The sequence below is a fragment of the Arvicanthis niloticus genome, chromosome 8 (genome assembly GCF_011762505.2).
Source record: "Arvicanthis niloticus isolate mArvNil1 chromosome 8, mArvNil1.pat.X, whole genome shotgun sequence".
NCBI lineage: Eukaryota > Metazoa > Chordata > Mammalia > Rodentia > Muridae > Arvicanthis > Arvicanthis niloticus.
The window spans coordinates 16,715,172-16,736,221 of record NC_047665.1 but is presented as its reverse complement, the minus strand read 5'-3'; the positions used below and the strand labels follow the sequence as shown (position 1 = coordinate 16,736,221).

Genomic DNA, 21,050 nt, shown 5'->3' with positions numbered 1-21,050 from the left:
TTTAATGTGTACTCTTTGCCTGAACATATGTATATGCACTACTTGCATGCTTGGTGCTTATGAGGCCAAAAAGAGAGTTGATCTCCTGGCACTAGAATTACAGACAGTTGTAAACAGCCATGTAATTGCTGCGATGGAACCCAGGTTCTCTGTAGCCAGTGCTCTCAACTGCTGAGTCACTCTCCAATCACCTAATTTTGCTTTTTAATTAAAAATATTTTTAGGCAAGAATTTGAGATGCATGTGGCCACAGTGGTAAGTCAATAGGTTGGCCTTGAACTTTCACTCCTCCTGCCTCAGTCTCCCCAGTGCTTCCAAAAGCAAAATTTTAAAGACAACCTGAAATATATTCAATGTGATAAAAAGGGAATTAATAAAAAAAAATTGTCATCACTAAGTAGTTAATCATGACTTCCACATGTTTGTTTTGTTGTTGTGCTTGAAATGGGCCTTGCTATGCAGTCCAGGTTGGTCTCAAACTTGCAACCATCTTTTCTCCTGATAGGCATGCACCACCACTTCCTGACTCCACGTTTTCAGTTTCTTTAAATGACAGAAGTTGTGAGAAATGATGATTCCACTCATAAATATATCCATCATCAACTTCCAAAAAAAAAAAAATCTGGGTAGTTTCAAGACACAATAAAGTGCAAAGCTTCTCTAAACAATTACTAGTCAACCAACACCATTAGAACATTCAGAAAAAATTTCTTTGGTTGAAACTAGTCTTGAGATTATTCAATTCAAAGTTTTTCCTCAAGTCCAAAACAACATTCAAGAAAATAACTAATGGTATTTTCTTGAAATGGAAAATAATAATGGCCTAGTGAAACTGCATGCTGCTTTCTATGATACAGATTTGTTTCACCAAACTTTTTTAGAACCTTTCTGTAGGCTATGGTTCTTACTGTTTAGATCACTAGAAAATCCAAAGACATTTCTAGTTTCTTTTTGGTTTCATAATATACATTGTTTTAAAGAATCTAGTCTTTTTAGGTCTTCCAAGAGTATTTTAAAAAACACTTTTAAGACAAGGCACGCGTTCCCAACTGATATCCCCACTTTATAGCATTCTATACACAAGGTACAACATTACAGATACTCTTCCTCAGTACCCCACTGTCACTCCATACCCACTACTTCACTTAATTCCATATAAAACCAATGTGGCAATGCACACCTTTAATCCCGGCACTCAGGACAGAAACAGGAGGATCTCTGAGTTGGGAGCCAGCTTGGTCTACACATTTCCCGGATAGCCAGAGATATTTAGACTCTCTGGCAAAACAAAAATAAAACCAACCCTCTCAGAATAAAACCTAGGGCTAAAGTACCTGCTTAATGTTAAGCAAGGACCAATTGGGGGGGTGGGGGGGGCGAGCTATGCCCCATCAATTAAGCCTATCATTCAGCATGGAAAAGAAGACTTTTAGCACTTATTGCTTCTTCTCCAGGCACATAACAGAGCATGTGCAAGTGTGTAAGTCTGTTGCACTTCTGTTCCTGTTCTGTTTTCTTCTCCTATAAAATACCACTGGCTCAAAATTTCTTGATCTAAAACTCAATCTTTTTATATTTCCCAAACACCAAAACCCACCACCACTCCAAAAGCCTATTTTAATGATTTGGTTATTTTATGCACTCAATGATGTTTCTTCAGGTTCAGAAACTATGCACCACTAATCTGTTGAATCCAGCATAATACATAAGTAAAAATGCTTCTCAAGTACCAAGAAAGCCTAAGGACTAAATCCAACGTAGCTATAATATAGACAGGCCCTCAACTGTACTAAGACAGCAAATGACAACAAACTTAGTACCTTATCCTGACTAAGTAAATAAATACACTATTATGAGCAGCTCACTATAAAACTGTTACTATAATAAAAATAAAAAAACAATAAATAAATAAATAAAAAACTCCTGTTAGAATAGCTTTCACTAACATTTCAGAGCTGATTTCCTTCAAGTTGAAAGCACTTTTAAAAATTACCAAAAAAGAATCTGAAGTGCTACTCTAACATAGGTTTGGGTTTTGTTTTGTAAAGTGTGAAATTTTGTTTCCCACTTACCTGAACTACTTAAAACTGTTTCTGAAGAACTATTAGAGCCAGAAAGTTCTGTTTTTGCAAGAGGCACACTAAATGTAAATCCAATCTATAATGAGAAAAGGTATTTTTCAGGTGTCAGAATATTGTGAAACAACATAACTTATTTTTAGATTAAATAAAAAAGTATAGTAAATTTCATCAATTATAAGTAAACAGCTTTTCATATTTTATAATTCCTAGATTTAAAATTCATGAACCAAGTACTTAATCAGGAAAGCTAAGGGAGAAAAAAGTACTTGAGCCCAGTGTGAAATCAGCCTAGGCAACACAGCCATACTCTATCTTGAATAAATGATTGAAAACTGTATTAACAGTAAGTATAGCATGTCACTTTGACAGCATTTTTCATTCTTTATACATTTTCTTCTTTTAAAACATTACATAAAATACTCACAAAACTCTAACACCCCACCATCTGAATTCTAAATAGCATCTTATGAATATATGAGGTTGGGGAAACAAGAAATAGACTTCAGAGATCCACGAAAATTAATTTTATCTGTAATACAAGAAACAAGCATACATCCAAAACCTGAAAACAAGCCTGGTGTGGCCTAATCCCAGCACTTAGGAAGCAAAGGCAGGTAGATCTCTTCCAGGTCAAAACTACCCTAGCCTACATAATGAGCTCCAAGACAGACAAGGCTACACAGTGAGACCTTGTCTCAAAAAAACAAAGCAAAACAAAACAAAAAAATCTAAAAGCAATATATAAAGATATTAATGGAAATTTACAAAATAAGAACATTAAATGTTATTATTCTTACCCAAATATTTCCCAATCACAAAGAAAAATACACATTGTGTAACAATACCTCAAACAGACCCTGTTCAAGATTAAAAATGATTAAATAGATTTTAAATGCAATGTGATATAGCTGCCAAGGTCTTTTAATCTCATCTACAACAGACAGAAATTAATCAGCATTATAGGACAGTCTGAAGCTATAAGGGAACTCTGAATAAGTACATACACATGTATATCATATTAAATTTCTAGAGTATAAATGAGTGCAAGTGAATGTACATCATTGGGAATAACTGAGAGCATCTTCACTTTAACTGTTCAAATTACACAGAAGAAAATGCACATACATTATCTAAATATATACTAAAGAATACAAAACATGTTTGTTTGTTTTTTAAGTTGGAGAAGTGTTTTACTACCAATGAAACCTTAGGTTTGACTTTTTTTTAATGATTTAAAAAAAAAATACACTATGGCTCTGAAATCAATCATAAACTATCCTTGCTTGGTACTTACAGATGCTGGAGGTAGCACATCTGCCTGCGTAGATTTTACAATGGGAGATGAAAATGTGAACACAGGACTGCCCGTGCTGCCCAGAGAGGTCATCTGTACCTGTTTAGAGAGGTAAAAAATGACACACACACACAAAGCTATTTAGAAGAATGAACAATAATAAACTTTAAGATTATCTCAAAGAGCCGGGCGGTGGTGGCGCACGCCTTTAATCCCAGCACTTGGGAGGCAGAGGCAGGCGGATTTCTGAGTTCCAGGCTAGCCTGGTCTACAGAGTGAGTTCCAGGACAGCCAGAGCTACACAGAGAAACCCTGTCTCGAAAAACAAAACAAAACAAAACAAAACAAAACAGAACAAAAAGCAAAAACAAAAAAAAGATTATCTCAAAGAAATAATAGTACTCTTTTTCCGTTTAAATTTAAAAATCATTTTGACTTATTAATAAATTAATAAAACACTGACTAGTAACTGTTTTTTTTTTTCCTCCTGAACTGGAAATACTGTTTGTAGAACAACTTTCTCACTTTGGTCTAGTGTAGACTATGAGATGTGAATACTCCCACTGTACATTTATATATTTAAAAAAATAAAACATTGCTCACACTTCTTGGCATGTGGAAGGAGGGCTTTTCCAACATGAAAAGGGCCCTAGAATCAATCCCAGCACCAACTCCCTAATATTTTTTCCATTTTTCTCTTACTTTGAGTTATTGACTTTTATAGTGAAAACTACTTTAAAAAAGAATTGGATTAAAGAATAAAAACAGGTATCACCTCACTTAAACAGTGGTTCTATACCTTGTTTGATAATGGTTGAGAAGGGCCGACTGGTGACGGAGAAGCCGAGGTCACGGGGGAACTAAAACTGAAGGTGGGAAGTGAAGAACTGCTGATTGGTAGAGAGATTTGCGGTAACAATGGTGCTTCCACTTCCTAAAACACAGCATGTTTTGCAAGAATGTCATCTTTCATGTCGTGCTTTTATTTACTATTTTCAAAGAGAACTGATATAGCTATGATCAAGTTTAAATAGGAAGAAAAAACAGATCCCATGCAAAATTAACAAGAGCTCTTGAATTAAAACCTAAAAAAGGCTTGAATTCCCAGTTGTGCCACCAAGTGCCATGTAACCTAATTTCAGCATTAATTTCAAATCTTATAAAAGAAAGAGACAGCGAGTTGGCTGAGTAGGTAAAACTGAATACTGTAGAAGTTATCTAGAATGTATCTAGTATGTAGAAGTATGAAGTATCTGAGTTCTATCCTGAGAATCCAAAGTGGAAGAAGAAAACCACCTCCTAAAAGTTGTTCTCTAGACTTCAAACATGCACAATGGCAAACACTGACTACCGCACGCATGCATATACAGACGTGTACACACACACCCCAATAATAAAAAGTATTTTTAAATGGGGAAAAATGTCTTCCTTTGTATTAATTTAAGGTTCCACTATGAAACAAAGCATACATAGTCTTAGGAGTACAAACACATAAAAAAAATTTAAATTTAAATTTAAAAAGCAAATCAGGAACTGGAGAGACAGCTCAGCAGTTAGGAACACTAACTGTTCTTCCAGAGGTCTTCAATTCCCAGCAACCACATGGTGGCTCACAACCATCTGTACTGGGATCTGATGTCCTCTTCTGGTGTGTCTCAAGACAGCTACAGTGTACTCATATACATAAAATACTTTTTAGGGAAAAAAAGCAAATCAGTATGGCATAAAAATACAAAATACACATATTTGATGATAAAAAGACATTCAAAGCTCAAGTTTTCTTTCAAAAAGGCAGAGACATATTGTCCCATCACAACACTCCAGTGACAAGCAGAAACAACTCCAGACCAGCAACTAAGCCAAAGCCCTTAGCATAATCACAGCAATGTTACACTGCTGGAAGTTTTCATTCTGATATTCAAGAAGTACAACTAACCAAGAAAACATATTAGAGTGAAAAAACTGTCACTCCCACAACAATCTACAAAAACCAAGCACCAACTGATATTAAATCCAACTTCAAACAATATAATCTGAGTTTGGGAAGATAACTCAGTGAGAAAAGAAACTTTTGACCAGTGTGAGGTCCTGAATTCATAAACCCACAGGCAGCGGAATATCTGCAATCCCACTGTTCCCATAACAAAATGGGAAGCAGAGATGGGAATTCCAAAAAATTTCCCAGCCAGCTAGCCTGGCATGAACAGCAACAAACAACAAAGAGACCCTGCATCAAACAAAGTGGAAGTCCTATGATCTCTACAAGTGAACACAATCGTACATACCAGAAAAAAATTCACTATCAATGAAATATAAGTTTTAAACTTTAAAATATACTTCTAGAACACTATAGGTCAATAAGCATAATGAGAAATTGTAATCAGAAACAAGTAAAGTCAAAGCATTAAGTCCTTACGGCTGGAAAGATGGCTCTGTTGTTAAAAGCACTGGCTGATGTTGCAGGAGGCCTGAGTTCAGTCAATTCCCAACACCCAGATGGTGGCTCACAACTGTCCATGATTCCAACCTCCATGGGCATTGCATGCAGTGAAAGCACCCCTACACACAGAAGTTTAAAAAGCCCTATATGCCAAAGCTTAAAGGAGCAAGTAAGTAAGCTGAACATCTTCAAAGGTGGGGAAGGCCTTAAATGATTTAGCTTGGATGAAATCAATCTTACAGACAAGCTGTTCCAACTCAAAAAGTAGTTAAAAAATAAGCAAACTCCAGACAGTCAATTTAACCAATCTTCAATTAGTCTCTATGTTCTATATCCAAGCAATATCTAAAGATCAATTCTTCTTTTAAATTATTTGTATCTGTGTGTCTCCCCACATGTATACAAACACATGAGGTAGTAAAATTTGACAACCCACAGACCTCAGATCTTCTACTATGGGAATGGCTGGAACTAAGGTCACCAGATTTGGCAGCAGGCACCTATACCGACTGACCTACCTCACCAGTCCAAGAAGAACTCATCCTAATTAATCCCATAGGAAAATAATGAATAAAGAAAAACCTAAATGGTCACAAAACACAGAAAAAACTCCTTCTTCCCAGTATAAACAAGATGCAAATAAAGTCCCATGGAAATGGGCCAAAACAAAACCAAGTGCTAATAAAGAAAAAAATTAAAAAGTAAAGATCCATCTATGAGCATGTAAAGTACTGTGAAGAGAACTAGAGCAAAGTCAAACACATTTAAAGACATGTCAACCCCTGCAGTCCAACAATCCCATTCCTGGTAAATATCCTCCAGACCAAACTGCACATGGCAAAGGAGAAGTGTATAAATATTCACCTTAGCACATACTGGGAAATCAGCCCAAATGTACCCTGATGAGAGAATGGATTAATTGTAGTAAATCTGCATAAAGGATAAATAAATAGCAGAGAAATTTTAATCCCATTTTCCATTTAACATGAACTATGACAGAGAGAGTACACAGTGTTAATCATATGTACATTTGAGAAACAAGCAAAACCCTAAGGCAGTAACCTGAGAATCCATAATTTCAGTGGGAATTACCTCATATAAAAAAATGAATTAAAAAAATAGGTGGGTTTTTTAAAGGTTATTTTATCTTTTTTCCCCCCATGAAACTCGGGCCGAGTCACACGGGGAAAGAGGGATTTGAACCTGGAGAGACAGAGCAGAGGGCACGGGCTCGCCTTCTACAGGCGGCTACCTTAGCCGCTGCGCCACCACTAGCTTAGGTTATTTAATCCAATTCATGAAGTTGAGGCTTCTAGGTCAGGTGTTAGACCAACACAGTCTAAAGGATGGTTTCAATGGTAGATAATCTTCACGCCAAATCTTCATGCCCCATTCCTATAGGTCTAACTTCACCCCCACCATTTCAAAGTTCTATAAAATATGAGCCTACCTCCTCTAAAGGTTTAGGAGCAACAAAATGTGTTCTCTCTCTTCTCATCTTGCCACCTCCACCACCTACTCCAGAAGATAAACCATTGGCTGCAGGAATACTGAAACTGGGGTATGAAAAGCCACTAGAGCAAATAAAAAGAAAATTAGAACAATTACATTATTTTGTCCCAGAAACTGTTAGATGAACATTCAAACAACCAGATCAGCTAACAAAACAATCAGGGTATAAACAAATATACTTTAAAATTTTTTTTCTACACTTATTTATGTATTTATATATTCATGGGGATGTAAGCACACATGATCTTGACATGTGAAGGTTCATGGGAAAGCTCTTGGCAGTCAACTCTCTCCTACCACTATTTTTCAGGTTTGGCAAAGTACCTTGACCTGCTGAGCCATCTCATTAAGCACCTAAATATACTTTTCATTTTCTTCATCTTCAAGGCTATTATAAATGTGAACCTTACAAATTAAATATAAAGAAATGCAGTTGCAGCATATGAGATGACATTACCTTTCTTGCTCTCTATTTTGTCTTGAGATATTTTTTTCATCTACAGTCTGAAAGAAAAAAGTATGAGAATTTTATTTTAAAAAATTATTTGGGGAGCGGGATTGGAATGAGAGGCATGCCTCAAACTCAGTATGTAGCTGAGACAGGACTTGAAATCTAGTTCCTCTGTTGCCTCCACCCATTAAGTGCTGGGATTATAGAAATGAGCGTGTCTGGCTTAAATTTTTTCTTTTTTCAGTGCTGGGATTGACTCAGACTTAACACATGCAAGGCAAGTACTTCTACCACTGAAAGCTACATCCATAGATCCAAATACTCTTAATAACATCCTTTTATCTATAAATTTTAATATTTGGAATTAGATGTTTAATTCTTAATGAGTCTTGGTATATATTAATTTAGATATTGTCTTTGAATGCTAAAAAATGCAAAATGTAACTTTTTGAATGCAAAAGTTACAACTGTACTGTGCACTGTATACATATATACAAAATGTCACACATCTACTATTACAAAGTTCACACTGACTTTTAGAAGACAACTTCCCTTTTTGCCGCACTAAATGATAGACAACTTTACAAGAACAGAATCTGAGGTATAAAGTGCTCCCAACTGAACAGAACTGAGCTATCCTATAGAAATGGCCAATTACAGGATCAGAAGAAATGTACAAGAGTCAGAATTACCTTGCAATACAAAAATAAGATGCTCAAAAACAATAAGGTGTACTAAATGAACACAGGAGTCCATTCAAAGGCAAATACATGGAAAGATAAGTATCAAAGTAAGCAACTCTAAAATTATGGATTCACTTAAACACAGAAAAGAAAATTCTCTACAGTAAAGGGTTAGTCATGGAAAAAGAAGAATAGAATTAAGAATCTATCACAGTGCAATCAACAAACAGCTTGAGGCAAAAATTCTCAATAATGTTAATGGGATCAAAAATAGGCAGGATTTGTTCCACCTGAGCCCTGAGAAGAGCTCAACCCTCCTTCAGTGGTTAACCAAGAATAAGCATAATCTAGAACCACCAGGAACTATCTAAAATCTAGTACTGCTGTACATTCAGCACAGTAACTAACCCATCTTTTCAAAAATATTCTAGATTAATGGAGACAAAGACAGATGACAACTACAAATCACAGTCTTGGAAGATTTCTCTTGGGAGATGTCCGTCACTGTTTAACATCTAAATAAAATCTGTACCTTTGTGCTGCACCAAGATTCTGTTCTTGGGTTTGAACATTATTACCTATTACATAGAGGAAGTCCTAATTTGTAAACTAAACAAAGAAAAAAAAAAAACAAATATAGTAAAATCCTAGTACTTTTCTTACAAGCTGAGATGTAGCTCTGTGGAAAAACACTTGCTTCACAAGCCTTGACAAGCAATTAGGCTTGACATCATAATAATAATAATAATAATAATAATAATAATAATAATAATAATAATAATAATTTTTACTCTTAAAAACAGAAAGGTTCAAAAAATATCTTAATATGGCTAATAAACTAAGATAAGTTAGTATCTGGGTAATCACTACACTAGTCTACCAAGTGTGAATTTTTTCAAGTTTTATAAGACGGGAAAAGAGTGTAGGAACAAACAGTAAAATGATAAACTCAAAACACTTTTAATGACACAAGTAACCAAAAATGTGAGACATTTTGACAACTGGCCTTCTTTCCTCAAAAACATGCCAGCAATTCCACTCCTAGGCAAAGACTTAAGAAAAATAAAAACCTATTCCCACAAAAGTCTACCTACATACATCTGTAGCAGCATTATACATTAGAGCGAACCATGAAAAGAGCCCAAAGATACCAAGTAATGAATAAAGTTCCATAAACCAATTTTATGAAATAATATCCTGCTTTTAAAAACAATCATATCTGCTGCAGGTAAATAATCATCATCTGCTATAGGGAGAACATGGTTACTACAAAACTTTAGGAGAGAACTGGTGATGAAAATGTTCTAAAGCTTAACATAGTGATGGCTCAACACCTGTGGATGTGCTAAACCACTAAAGAATAAGGATCAAATACTCAATTTTACAATACAGAAAACATCTCAAAAAATATTTTTATGTGATCTAGCGGGGGGGGGGAATCAAAAGCGGTATCTAAACTTTGGGTTCTACTTTAGAAGCAGATAAAAAAATGTGTATTTTCTTTTTAAGAAGAGTTAGTACAGGAGAAATTACTTCAGTCAAAAAAGATGACATCTGAAACCTTTTAGAAATCAATCACACAAATCTAACAAAATTTATCTAGGCAATGAATATATGAAATTCACCCACACAAATTTAGGATTTGATCAAGGTAAAGGCTATTTTGAAGAGAAACTAATTCTAATTCTTCACTAGTTTACAGGCATCACACACTATACAATTAAGAAACAACACCAGAGGTACTCTATTTTACTTTTTTTTTTTTTAAATTCACTCCACCCAATATTCAAAGACTGGTTAAAAAAGAAAAACTAGACTGATAAAAATAAATACACTCAGATGTGGTTGTTGATGCACACCTATATAACCCAGCACTTGAAAGGCAGAAGCAATGTAAATGACATCAATGTGAGGTTAACCTTGTTATCTATTGAGTTCCAGACCAGATACATGACACTGTCTTAAGAAAACAGAATAAACAAACAAACTCACACTGTTCTTTTTATCTATCCTTTGATTAGTCTTCCTTAAGTCACCAGATGGGGCCAGAGATGGTTTAAAATAGACAGTTCTATTTGTTGCTATGGAAACTGGCTTTGGGGTCATTAGTCTCTGAACAGGGGGATACTGAGAGTCCACCTTATAAGAAAACAGAAATCAAAACAAACATTTTAATTTATCAGTGGAATATCTAAAATTATTCCAAAATAGTTAATGTGACCTAGAGACCACTTCATAGAGAAATAGATGCAAATAATAAACAGAAAAAAGCTGACAAATCAAAGACATTTAATCTATTAATATGCAAATATATACAATTCTAAACTATTTTGCAGAAAATTAACTGCCATTTTACCTCAGATTACATGGCTTTTACATTTATAGAACATTTATACCAACATAACATGAAAATACATAATATTCAAGACAACTAAATAACCTTAGATAAAATGAATTTTGGACATGGTTAAAATTTATTTTTCTCCATCTTCCCAAATCATTGTTTACATTTTTTTCATCAATAATTAAGATGATTTTTTTTTTTTACAAGGACTAGACAAATGGCCAGTGGTTAAAAGCACTTGGTTCTCTGCAGAAAACGGAGTTCAGTTCCCAGCATCTCTGTGGCAGCTTATAATCATTTACACACCAGGCATGTACATGGTGCACATATAATACATTTAAAAAAAAAAAAACCCACACACAAATAAAATCATTTATTAAAAAATTTAAATAATGTCTTTAGACTAGCTATAAAAATTATTCTAATGCCTAAACACATATGTAAATTCTTCAAAGAGGTTTACCATTATTTTACAATCAAAACCAAAGGCTGTATAATGTTGAAGTCTAACTGATAAAGCATTATATTAAGACTTCCAGACTGAAACATGAACTGGTTTCAGGTCTAAGTACACAAGTGTTTTGCTAATAGTCCTTTGATACCCTAAAATATAGTAAAAAATATAGTGTGAGACTATTATAAAGTCAAGAACATCCACTATGCCCATAAACTGTCATGCCATGAATAGTCCATCACTCAGCCACAGCTGCCAATAGTGCTGGTTGCCAGGAAAAAGCCTTCTCTGAAGCTTCTATAGATCTTTCTCCAATGAGGAAATTTGTCAAACGTGACACAGGAATAATACAGTACTCCAGTTTTTTTTTTTTTTAATTTTCCAGCAACTCAAACTTTTAAACTATATTCAACCATTTGTAGTATTTTTATTGACAATTTATATTATGGCACAATCTTTTTTTCCCCAGATTTTATTTATTTATTTCATGTATGACACTGTTGCTGTCTTCAAATACACCAGAAGAGGGCATCGGATCCCATTACAGATGATTGTGAGCCACCATGTGGTTGCTGGGAATTGAACTCAGGACCTCTGAAAGAGCAGTCAGTGCTCTTAACCACTGAGCCATCTCTCCGGGTCTGAGGTACATTTTAAATTAACACGACAACAGTGGCTCATAGTAGATTTCTCTTACCTAACTACAAATATCTAGGTAACTCTAGAAATTCACTGGGGGGGGGGGGGGGGTGAGAGTAGATGATGACATACATATCAAAAATAAAAGCTCAGGCCAGGCAGTGGTAGCACATGCCTTTAATCCCAGCACTCAGAGGCAGAGGAAGGCAGAACTCTTGAGTTCCAAGGCCAGCCTAATCTACAGAGCTAGCTCCAGAAGAGCCAAAGCGTCACATAGAAACCCTGTCTTGAAAAACCAAAAATGAAGATCTATCATACACAAGATTTAACATGCCGGATAATAAAGACTGTTCAAAATCAGCTATTTCAATGAGAGCAAAAGTATACTGTACTCAAATGACTAAACATTTGAGACTTTTTTCACTCCTAGCTTTATCTATAGTTAAGAGTAAGCCATAAAGACTGATGAACATGAGGGTAAAAAAAAAAAAACAGAAAATATTGAATGTGCTTCCTACACTGATCATCTCAAGGCTGTCAGAAAAGCTACAAAGCCCAAAGTAAACAGTCCCCTTTTCAAACATGTTCCCTAGTGACTATCAATCTATGTACTTACTAACTCTAAACACAACAAAGCTGCTGACATTTTACATAGCTTACCTTTTCTTTTTTTGCCTGAAAAACTGTGCTATCTATCCCACTCCTATCAAGAGGCTAAAAAAAAAGAGAAAGAAATAGTGTTAAAATAGGTAGGAAACTGAAAAACTATCATATCATGTAAGATTTAAAAGTTAACGTACAGAATTCAGAGGAGAAGAAACAGCAGATGGAATTCTTTTTGCATCCTGTTAACATTACAATAACAAAAAATGTTAACAAAATTAAGACTTTTTCACTAAATTCAAATTCTGCTGCATTATATCTCATTATGACTTCAAACTTTTACCGCAAGAGGGCTTGACATCTTTTCTAATGATTGCAATATCCGCCGTGCTGTTGAACTGGTCACACCATAAGACTGTACATTGAGCTGCTTAGCTTTCATCTGTCTTCTAACTGGAGCCTGGAAAATAAAAGTCTATGTTACTTCCTGCAACATATAGTCCAAGGTACGTATGTCATGCAATGAAAAAACAAAATAGATATTCAAAATAAAATAAGATTATGCTAACAGTGACTTATCTGTGAGGACATAGGCCATGCAATTACTGAAACCTAATTCTCTTGACAACTGAATTACTTTAATAATCAGAAGTGAAAAAAAAAACAAAAAAACAAAATGCACTTGTTTTAGGGTTTTATTGCTGTGAAGAAACACCATGACCACAGCAACTCTTATAAAGGAATGCATTTAAATGAGACTGGCTTACAGGTTCAGAGCTTTAATCCATTATGTTTATGGCAGCAAGCAAGGTTGCTTGCAGGCAGACATGATGCTGAAAAAGGAGCAGAGCTCTCTATCTGGATTGGCAGGCAGGTAAAAGCAACTCACTTCCTCTAATAAAGCCACAACTACTTCAACAAAGCCACCATCTCCTAATAGTACCATTCCCTATGAGCCTTTGGGAGCCATTAAAACACCACAGCACTGTTCTAAAGAAAATGTTATCCATGTGTCCGAGAATAGGATAATCCATAAAAATTTCTAGCAACATCTTAACCCAAAAATTCAATAAAAAAAAAAAAAAAGTGACAAATCAAAACACCTGTAATGCTGAATATTAAATAATATTTCAGTAGAATTTAAAGAACTAGCAAAAAGATTGAAGATTTTAAGTAGTAGAAATTCACACTTTTAAAACTGTGACTTAATTTACCATAGCTAGTACAACAAAGAGAGATTATTTCTTGAACAGCTTTAGATCTGATGTGAAAACTTTCTCCCTGAGGACCACCTTCCAAAGGAGAAACGCTATCAAACTATGGTGCCTATGAACTACAACTACCAGTATAGAATAACCACAACTGCGAATCTTGTAGCCAAAAGCTCTTTAACTGAACTTAAGGCCCACTCAACAGGAGGGAAATCATGCCTCATACTGGAAACCTAGCCAACTACCCAAGGGTGTATGTACTTATACCCACAGGTAACTAGTTCTCATCTCTCATTAAGGAAACTTCTCTTTGTAACTAACAGACACCACTACCCACAACTACAACTGATCAAAATGTAGAGTTGTGGAGCCCAGTCCCTCCTGATACATCTGTAACACAACTCCTATACCATAGGCTCCAGGGATTATTGCAAAGAAGGTGTAGAAAGACTGTAGAAGCCAGTTTGCTCTGAGACTATGTCTCCTAGAAATGCCAAGAGATGCTACATCTATTGCTGATTAAACATGGCCTTGAACAAGGATGTCACCAATAGACATTCTAACATTGAAGGAGGAAAGCTCACAAGGCTTCAATTCTAGACAAATTATAAGCAACTAAGGATCACTGAGATCAGAAGAAATTGTCTTTCCTAAGAAAAAGCACTCCAATTGGTCATCCAATACCAAATGGTCAGCCCTTAGATATGTACATACAAGTAACATATGACATGCACACACGTAACAAAGAGGCAATGTATTTGGAAGAGATTAAGTGGAGTTAGGATCAAATGGGAGAAGTTGGGGGGAGGAAAGGGAAGAAGAAATACACAGTTGGGGTTAGGGAACAAAACCTTGACCATAATATACAGAAATCTTACCAATTTCAATAAAACCCTTTTTTTTTTTTCCAAAGATACATTACAGCATCCCAACCATGTGGACACCACAAACCTGATGTAGCTAGCATGACTAATATCATCTTAAAAATATAGCCTAATGTTTTCCCCACCTTTGTTTTTTGAAACAAGACCTCTCTTGTAGTCCTGAAATTCTCTGTAGATCAGGCTGGCCTAGAACTCAAGAGAGATTCACCTGCCTCTGCCTTGCAAGTGCTGGAACTAAGAGAAGTACCACCATGCTTGGCCAGCCTAGTTGTTTATAAATAGCTTATATTTAAAACAACCACAATGACTGTAATAATGTTTTTCAATTTTGTCAAATACATCAATCGATTTTCAAAAGAACTGTAATATCGTGTTTAAGTCTTAAGAACCTGGTGTCTGGTAACTACTGTGAAAACAAAACCAAGGAAACATTCAAATATCCACCAGGAAAACAGAACAGTCTGTTTTTTTTAATGGAGTCTTCTAGCTTCTAATGACCCAGACTCAGTAAGTCAATAAAACTGAACCCAATGATAAATCTTTAGTGTTTCCTAGCTCTTACATTCTACAAAAGAATTAACAGGTTTCATCCCAATGTCACTTGCAGAGCTGGGTGTGTAGTTCACAGGCAGAGTACTTCCCTGCCAGCAAGCCACTCTGAATTCGACCCCTCAGCATGTAAAGAACAAACAACAAAACCATAAAAACTCACCAAATTTCAATTATAAGTATTTGGAAGTCTACATAGATTCTAAGGATATACCAGATAGGCATATCTGGCACTAAAAACTGTTCAATATCTTCAATAAGAGAAACTGACAGAAGGAAAAGACTTATGAATTGTTTGCAGATTTGTATCATCTAAACATCTAACGAGCTCAACTTTTAACTAAAGTTTATCAAATATAGTATAATCCAGCTTCCCCTTCAGAATAAGCCACCTAAATAACCTCCAACATTAGCCTTTCTATTTTAACAAAACAGCTCTCAGACAGGATGTATTAGCATGTTCTTTTAATCCTAGCACTCTGGAGGGGGTGAGTTCGAGGGCAGCCCAATCTACAAAGCAAGTTCCAGGATAGCCAGGACTGTTACAGCGAAGCCCCATCTCAACTCTTATACACACTTATAAACAACTCTTATACACACTCAGAAATAGATTAATACTTTTAATAAGAATCTCCATCAGAAAACCAAATTACACCCTAAAACAAAACAAAAAAGTATTATGATAAGATAAAATGCCACACCAATTTACAAGTAAAATTTATACAGGAATTTCTTTCATGTTCTATAGTAGTCAGCATAAAGACCTTGAACATACAACTGTCCAGTTGAGGCAATCTTTTCATGCACTGGGTGAAGGTGTCATCTGTCCTTCCTTACCTGCCTAAGGCATTCTCGGATTGGCTTCAATAAAGAGCTAAGGTCTATAGCTAGGCAGGTAAGGAAAAGCAGGCCTTTCAGACAGAAATAGGAACTCTGGGGAAGAATTCAGAGGCCAGCAGGTTTCACCAGTGGGACATGAAGGTATAAAGAACAGGTGCTGGGACTGATTGAGAGTAACAGGCCATGTGACAAAATGTGGATTAAAATAAAGCAGGTTAATTAAGATATTCAAGGTAGTTGGGAAATAGCCTAAACTAAGGCCTAAACTTTCATTGGTAAATATAAGTCTCTATGTCATTATTCAGGAGTTGACAAGTCAGAGACAGTCCAGTGATACTATCTCACTATTTACATTTATGTATTTCGTGCCATTTGTTAGCTATATACAGTCTGAACAATCTTACCTGTTCAATAAACTTAATTCACATTTTAAATAGTTCTTCCTACCTTCCAGGTTAAGAAACATAGCTCACACAGCTCCTTTCTCAGAAAAATACTACCACAAACCACTAAATACTTCTTTAAAAGTTGTTCAATTTCTAACTCTGCTAATACACATGAGTAACTTCACATATTAACCTTCTAGCTTATATCCTTGCTAAGCTTAGTTATGGTAGCTTTTAGAAAGGAATGTAAGCACACTGTCCTTGACTGGAAATACTATTGTACTTCTTTCCCAATATGTACACTTGGTACATTTTTACATCTGTACTAACTAGAAACTGCAGCCTGATGTTTTGCAGGGATAACAGCGAGGTAACCATATTCTTTTACTAATCACAGAGGGACAGCATTCAGCCTTTCATCAGAAAACCGACACTGTGTGAAGATTTATACAGATTATACAAATGTGCAGTATCAGGTGAGGTTATCTAGTAGATGAAAATTCTTATCAAACATGAAGGATTTTTGTCAAATGTCTCATATGGTTTTTTTTTTCTATCTCTTCTGAAAAGAAAAGATTACATTCATTTTCAAATACTGGGCAAATGTCCCATTTCTAAGACAAATCCCACTTGACCATCATGATATAGGATTTGAACTAACTTACAAATATATCTGGTAAAAAGATGACTACTATTAATGAAAAATGTTGGTCTGGAGCTTTCTTGCAACATCTCTGCTCTTCTCATAAACATGTGAAAAGTTCCCTCCCCTTCTACTGCATGAAGCTGTGGAATCAGTATTCATTTCTTTCTTGTTTAGTAGAATTAACCACTTTTCTTGGCTGGGAGGTACTTCAAATGAATTCGGTGTACTGAAGAAATAATTCTATCTACTCTTGACCAATATCAAGCCACAGGAAATACTAAATCTAACAAAACGTGTTCACAGTCCACATACAAAACAGTCATGAAAGAAATCTTAAAAGCTCCTAAATAAATGGAGAGATACACCATCTTCTTGGATTAAAAAACTTGTTATACAAATTTTCCTCCATTTGATCCTGTAATCACAATCAAAATCCAGACAGCAAAAAAAAATCAACATGTTTTAAATTTTTATGAAATTCTAAGAAAGCCAAGGACTCTGCTGTAGCTGAGTAGATTAAGTGTCTAACCCATTCATAGCCATCAACTCAAGGACCAAAGGAAGGTGGGGGGATATGGGAAAGACAAAGCAAGCTTGTATAAAACAAATTAAGAGAATGGCATTACAGCTGGGTGGTGGTGGCGCACGCCTTTAATCCCAGCACTTGGGAGGCAGAGGCAGGTGGATTTCTGAGTTCGAGGCCAGCCTAGTCTACAGAGTGAGTTTCAGGACAGCCAGGGCTACTCAGAGAAACCCTGTCTCGAAAAATAAAAAAAATAAAAAAATTAAAAATTAAAAAAAAAAACAAATAAAAAAAAAAATTAAATAACGAGACCACAAAGAGTAAACCCTCAAAATTCATCAAGAACACAGCCCAAATTTATGATGAACAAGATCTGTAAAATTTTAAAAATTATAAAAAAAACTTCTGGGCCTGGAGTGGTGCCTTTAATCATACTCGGGAGGCAGTGGCAGGCGGATTTCTGAGTTCAAGGCCAGCCTGATCTGCAAAGCAACTCCAAAAAACAGCCAGGGCTCTTTTACACAGAAAAACCCTGTCAGGAAAAAACAAAAACGAACAAATAAAACAGGTTAAGTAAAAAACTTCAAAACATAAAAAGACATCCAACATCATTAGTTATTGGGGACAACCCAATTAAAACCATAAATTGAAATGACCACTGTGTTCCTATTAGAATGGCTACAACAAAAACCTGACAATTCTTGTTACACCAGAAAATACCTTATTATACACTTAGTTATGTGATGAACAATCTTAACTCCTGAGTATATGTCTAAGACAGATGAAAATAAATTTTGAAACTGAAAAAAACCCACTATCTTTTCAATAATAAACTATAGCTTAATACCAGCAACAGAAAGGAATTAAAGTGTGCAGACTAAGGCACAGTGATATAAATATATCACATCAGTTCAATTCAAAAGGCTACATACTGTATGACTAAATTCATTTAACATTATGACAAAGCCTTAAAAACAGACAGGTAAATGGCCCCCAGGGACTGACTATGCACACTGATGGTGGGAATATCTAAGATGTTTTGTTGCGATGAAAATGTTTTTTCAACATCTGAATCGCAGTAGTGACAAAACTGTTTTATCACAATTCAAATATGATAAAATTAAGGCAATTAATGTGTAATTTTTACCAGATTTTAAAAAGTGAAATTGTCATACTGCCTATTAACACACACACATCTAATCAGTATGTTCACTACAATTAAAATGTTCTCATACCCTGAATTTTTAAAAGTCTCACAGCTCTATAATTCGTAAGATTTATATAACTCAAGATTCATAATTCAAGTCTTTTGGGATTTAGTAGTCAGTGTCTAGTAATATGAAAGTTTATCAACAATCCTACTCAAACTAACCTGGTACGGTGTACTTCGTACTTTATTCTGTCTTACAGCAGCAGCTGCCCCACCATATGTTGTTTTGCCAGGATAAAAAGGAGAGTCTCCAAGCTGACTTGTTTTAAGAATTGAAGAATTCCCAAGTGACTGCATAGAAACACAGTGAGAAATTATGTGCAAAAATACTTAACATTTTGTGATTATATCCATTGAAAGTCAGTACTCACGGTGGAAAGTGTTCCAAAGGCAGACAAGTTGAATGCTGGTTTTTTGGAGCTGATGGCAGTATGCTGTGAGAGTGAATGAGAACGTTCTGCTTCGGGGGACCACAAAGGTGGTACGGAAGTGTTCTTCGAAACAGCTATATCTAAAACAAAAAATTGTAATTTGTAGTAATAGCACCAACTTTAAGACCCTAAAGCCCAGATTTTTATCATATATTTATAAATAAAAATCAAAGTTAAAAACTAAAATTAAAAGACAGGCAGTGGAGACGCACACCCTTAATCCCAGCATTTGGAAGGCAGAGGCAGGTGGATCTCTGTGAGTTTGAGGCCAGCCTGGTCTCCACAAGTGAGTTCCAGGACAGCAAAGGCTTACACAAAGAAACCCTGTCTCGGAAAACAAAAGCAAACAAACAATATTAAAGGAGAGCTAGAAAGATGTGTCTCAGCAATTAAGAACATTTATTACTCATGTAGAGAAGCTGGGATTCAGTTCCCAGCACCTACCCAACTTGAAATTCCAGCAATAGAAAATCTGATGTCTTCCTCTGGCCTCTTTGGGTACCTGCACACATACGATGTACAAATGCTCTTGCAGGTAAACACATACACATAAAAAATAAATCTTAAAACAAAACAAAACAGCCCGGCGGTGGTGGCGCACTCCTTTAATCCCAGCACTTGGGAGGCAGAGGCAGGCGGATTTCTGAGTTCGAGGCCAGCCTGGTCTACAGAGTGTGAGTTCCAGGACAGCCAGGGCTACTCAGAGAAATCCTGTCTCGACAAAAAACCAACCCCCCCCCCCAAAAAAAACAAACAAACAAAAAACCCACCTAAATTAGAATGGTCTCTACTCCCTTAATCCTAGTATTTAACAGGCAGAGACAAGTAGATGTCTATCAGTTCAAGGACAGCTTAATCTACATAGCAAGTTCTAGGTGGCCTTGGTTACAAAGACCTTTTCTCAGAGACAGAGAGTGAGTAAGGAGAGAGATTGAGAGATTTATTCTTGTTGACAAAACTCCTTACTACCTGTTTCCAAGAGTACCTTTCTCAGAAGCTCTTGAAGAGAACCCACTGGTAGTTGAGATGTTATCATCATCATGCTGAGAGGTAGAATCTTTAATCTCCTTCACAAGGGAAAATCCAGAACTGCCGATTGGGAACGCAGAGGACGTGGAAGGCTGACAGTGCAAAGCAGGAGATTCCAACACAGAGAAATTCAGATGACTCCGATGAAGAGAGGGTCTTGTTAACACATCTGGATAATGTGAAGCAGTACTGGTCGTTGATGGTTCTTCAAAGAATAGTTAACATTATGAATAAAAACCAAGAAAGAGTAATGAACTAGCACAAGAAAAAAAAAAGTCTTTACCACATTTGCATTTTCAATGCCAGCCTGGACTTCAAAGCAAGTAACATACTTTCTTAAAGAGACAGACTTTTATCACTCAATACAATTTGAAGTATGAGAGCTGAAATACAACTATTTTTTCCCCAACTGACTAAACCTATTCACAGTGTTTATATTTCTTGAGTGAGGCTACTCTTACAATGCAATACTAATCTTTACTCTAGCTAGGATAGAGCAATCAGTTAGGATACAGGAGTGAAGTATTAAACTTTACTGTTTTCTAGCAGGCTAGTGTTTATTGTGTTCTAAAACAATTTCTTAAATACGCTCATTTTCCTCTCAGATGTCATTTGTCATTTGATGTCGGCTGATTTCAAGAGAGCTCCCCTCTTCTCTATGATATGACTGAGACATTTCTGAACTTGCCCACATTTTAAACACTATGCTTTTACACTATGCTTTTAAGAATACATCCCCATGTTATTCACCTGCCAACTTCACTTTATTACTCTTTTCCAGAATCTCTCTAACCAGCTTCCTGTATATCTTCAAGAACCATAGAATCATGTTTAAGGTTC

The 21,050-nt window shown here is 35.8% G+C and overlaps 1 protein-coding gene across 3 annotated transcripts in view; it reads right to left on the bottom strand.

The window, feature by feature from the left end:
* The window catches only part of Nup153 (nucleoporin 153), a 52,357-nt gene that overhangs the window by 16,349 nt on the left and 14,958 nt on the right, over nucleotides 1–21,050 (bottom strand). Inside the window, exons 3-14 of one of the 3 annotated variants that reach the window (XM_034510055.1) lie at nucleotides 20,167–20,415; nucleotides 19,122–19,261; nucleotides 18,913–19,041; nucleotides 12,845–12,961; nucleotides 12,699–12,743; nucleotides 12,559–12,612; nucleotides 10,454–10,600; nucleotides 7,785–7,831; nucleotides 7,266–7,389; nucleotides 4,175–4,309; nucleotides 3,376–3,474; nucleotides 2,073–2,157 (exon numbers count right to left, since the gene is read on the bottom strand). In XM_034510055.1, coding sequence (XP_034365946.1) covers nucleotides 2,073–2,157; nucleotides 3,376–3,474; nucleotides 4,175–4,309; nucleotides 7,266–7,389; nucleotides 7,785–7,831; nucleotides 10,454–10,600; nucleotides 12,559–12,612; nucleotides 12,699–12,743; nucleotides 12,845–12,961; nucleotides 18,913–19,041; nucleotides 19,122–19,261; nucleotides 20,167–20,415 — 1,371 coding nt within the window. The remainder of the gene's footprint in view (nucleotides 1–2,072; nucleotides 2,158–3,375; nucleotides 3,475–4,174; nucleotides 4,310–7,265; nucleotides 7,390–7,784; nucleotides 7,832–10,453; nucleotides 10,601–12,558; nucleotides 12,613–12,698; nucleotides 12,744–12,844; nucleotides 12,962–18,912; nucleotides 19,042–19,121; nucleotides 19,262–20,166; nucleotides 20,416–21,050) is intronic. The other 2 variants (XM_034510056.1, XM_076939091.1) reach the window with 2 other exon arrangements.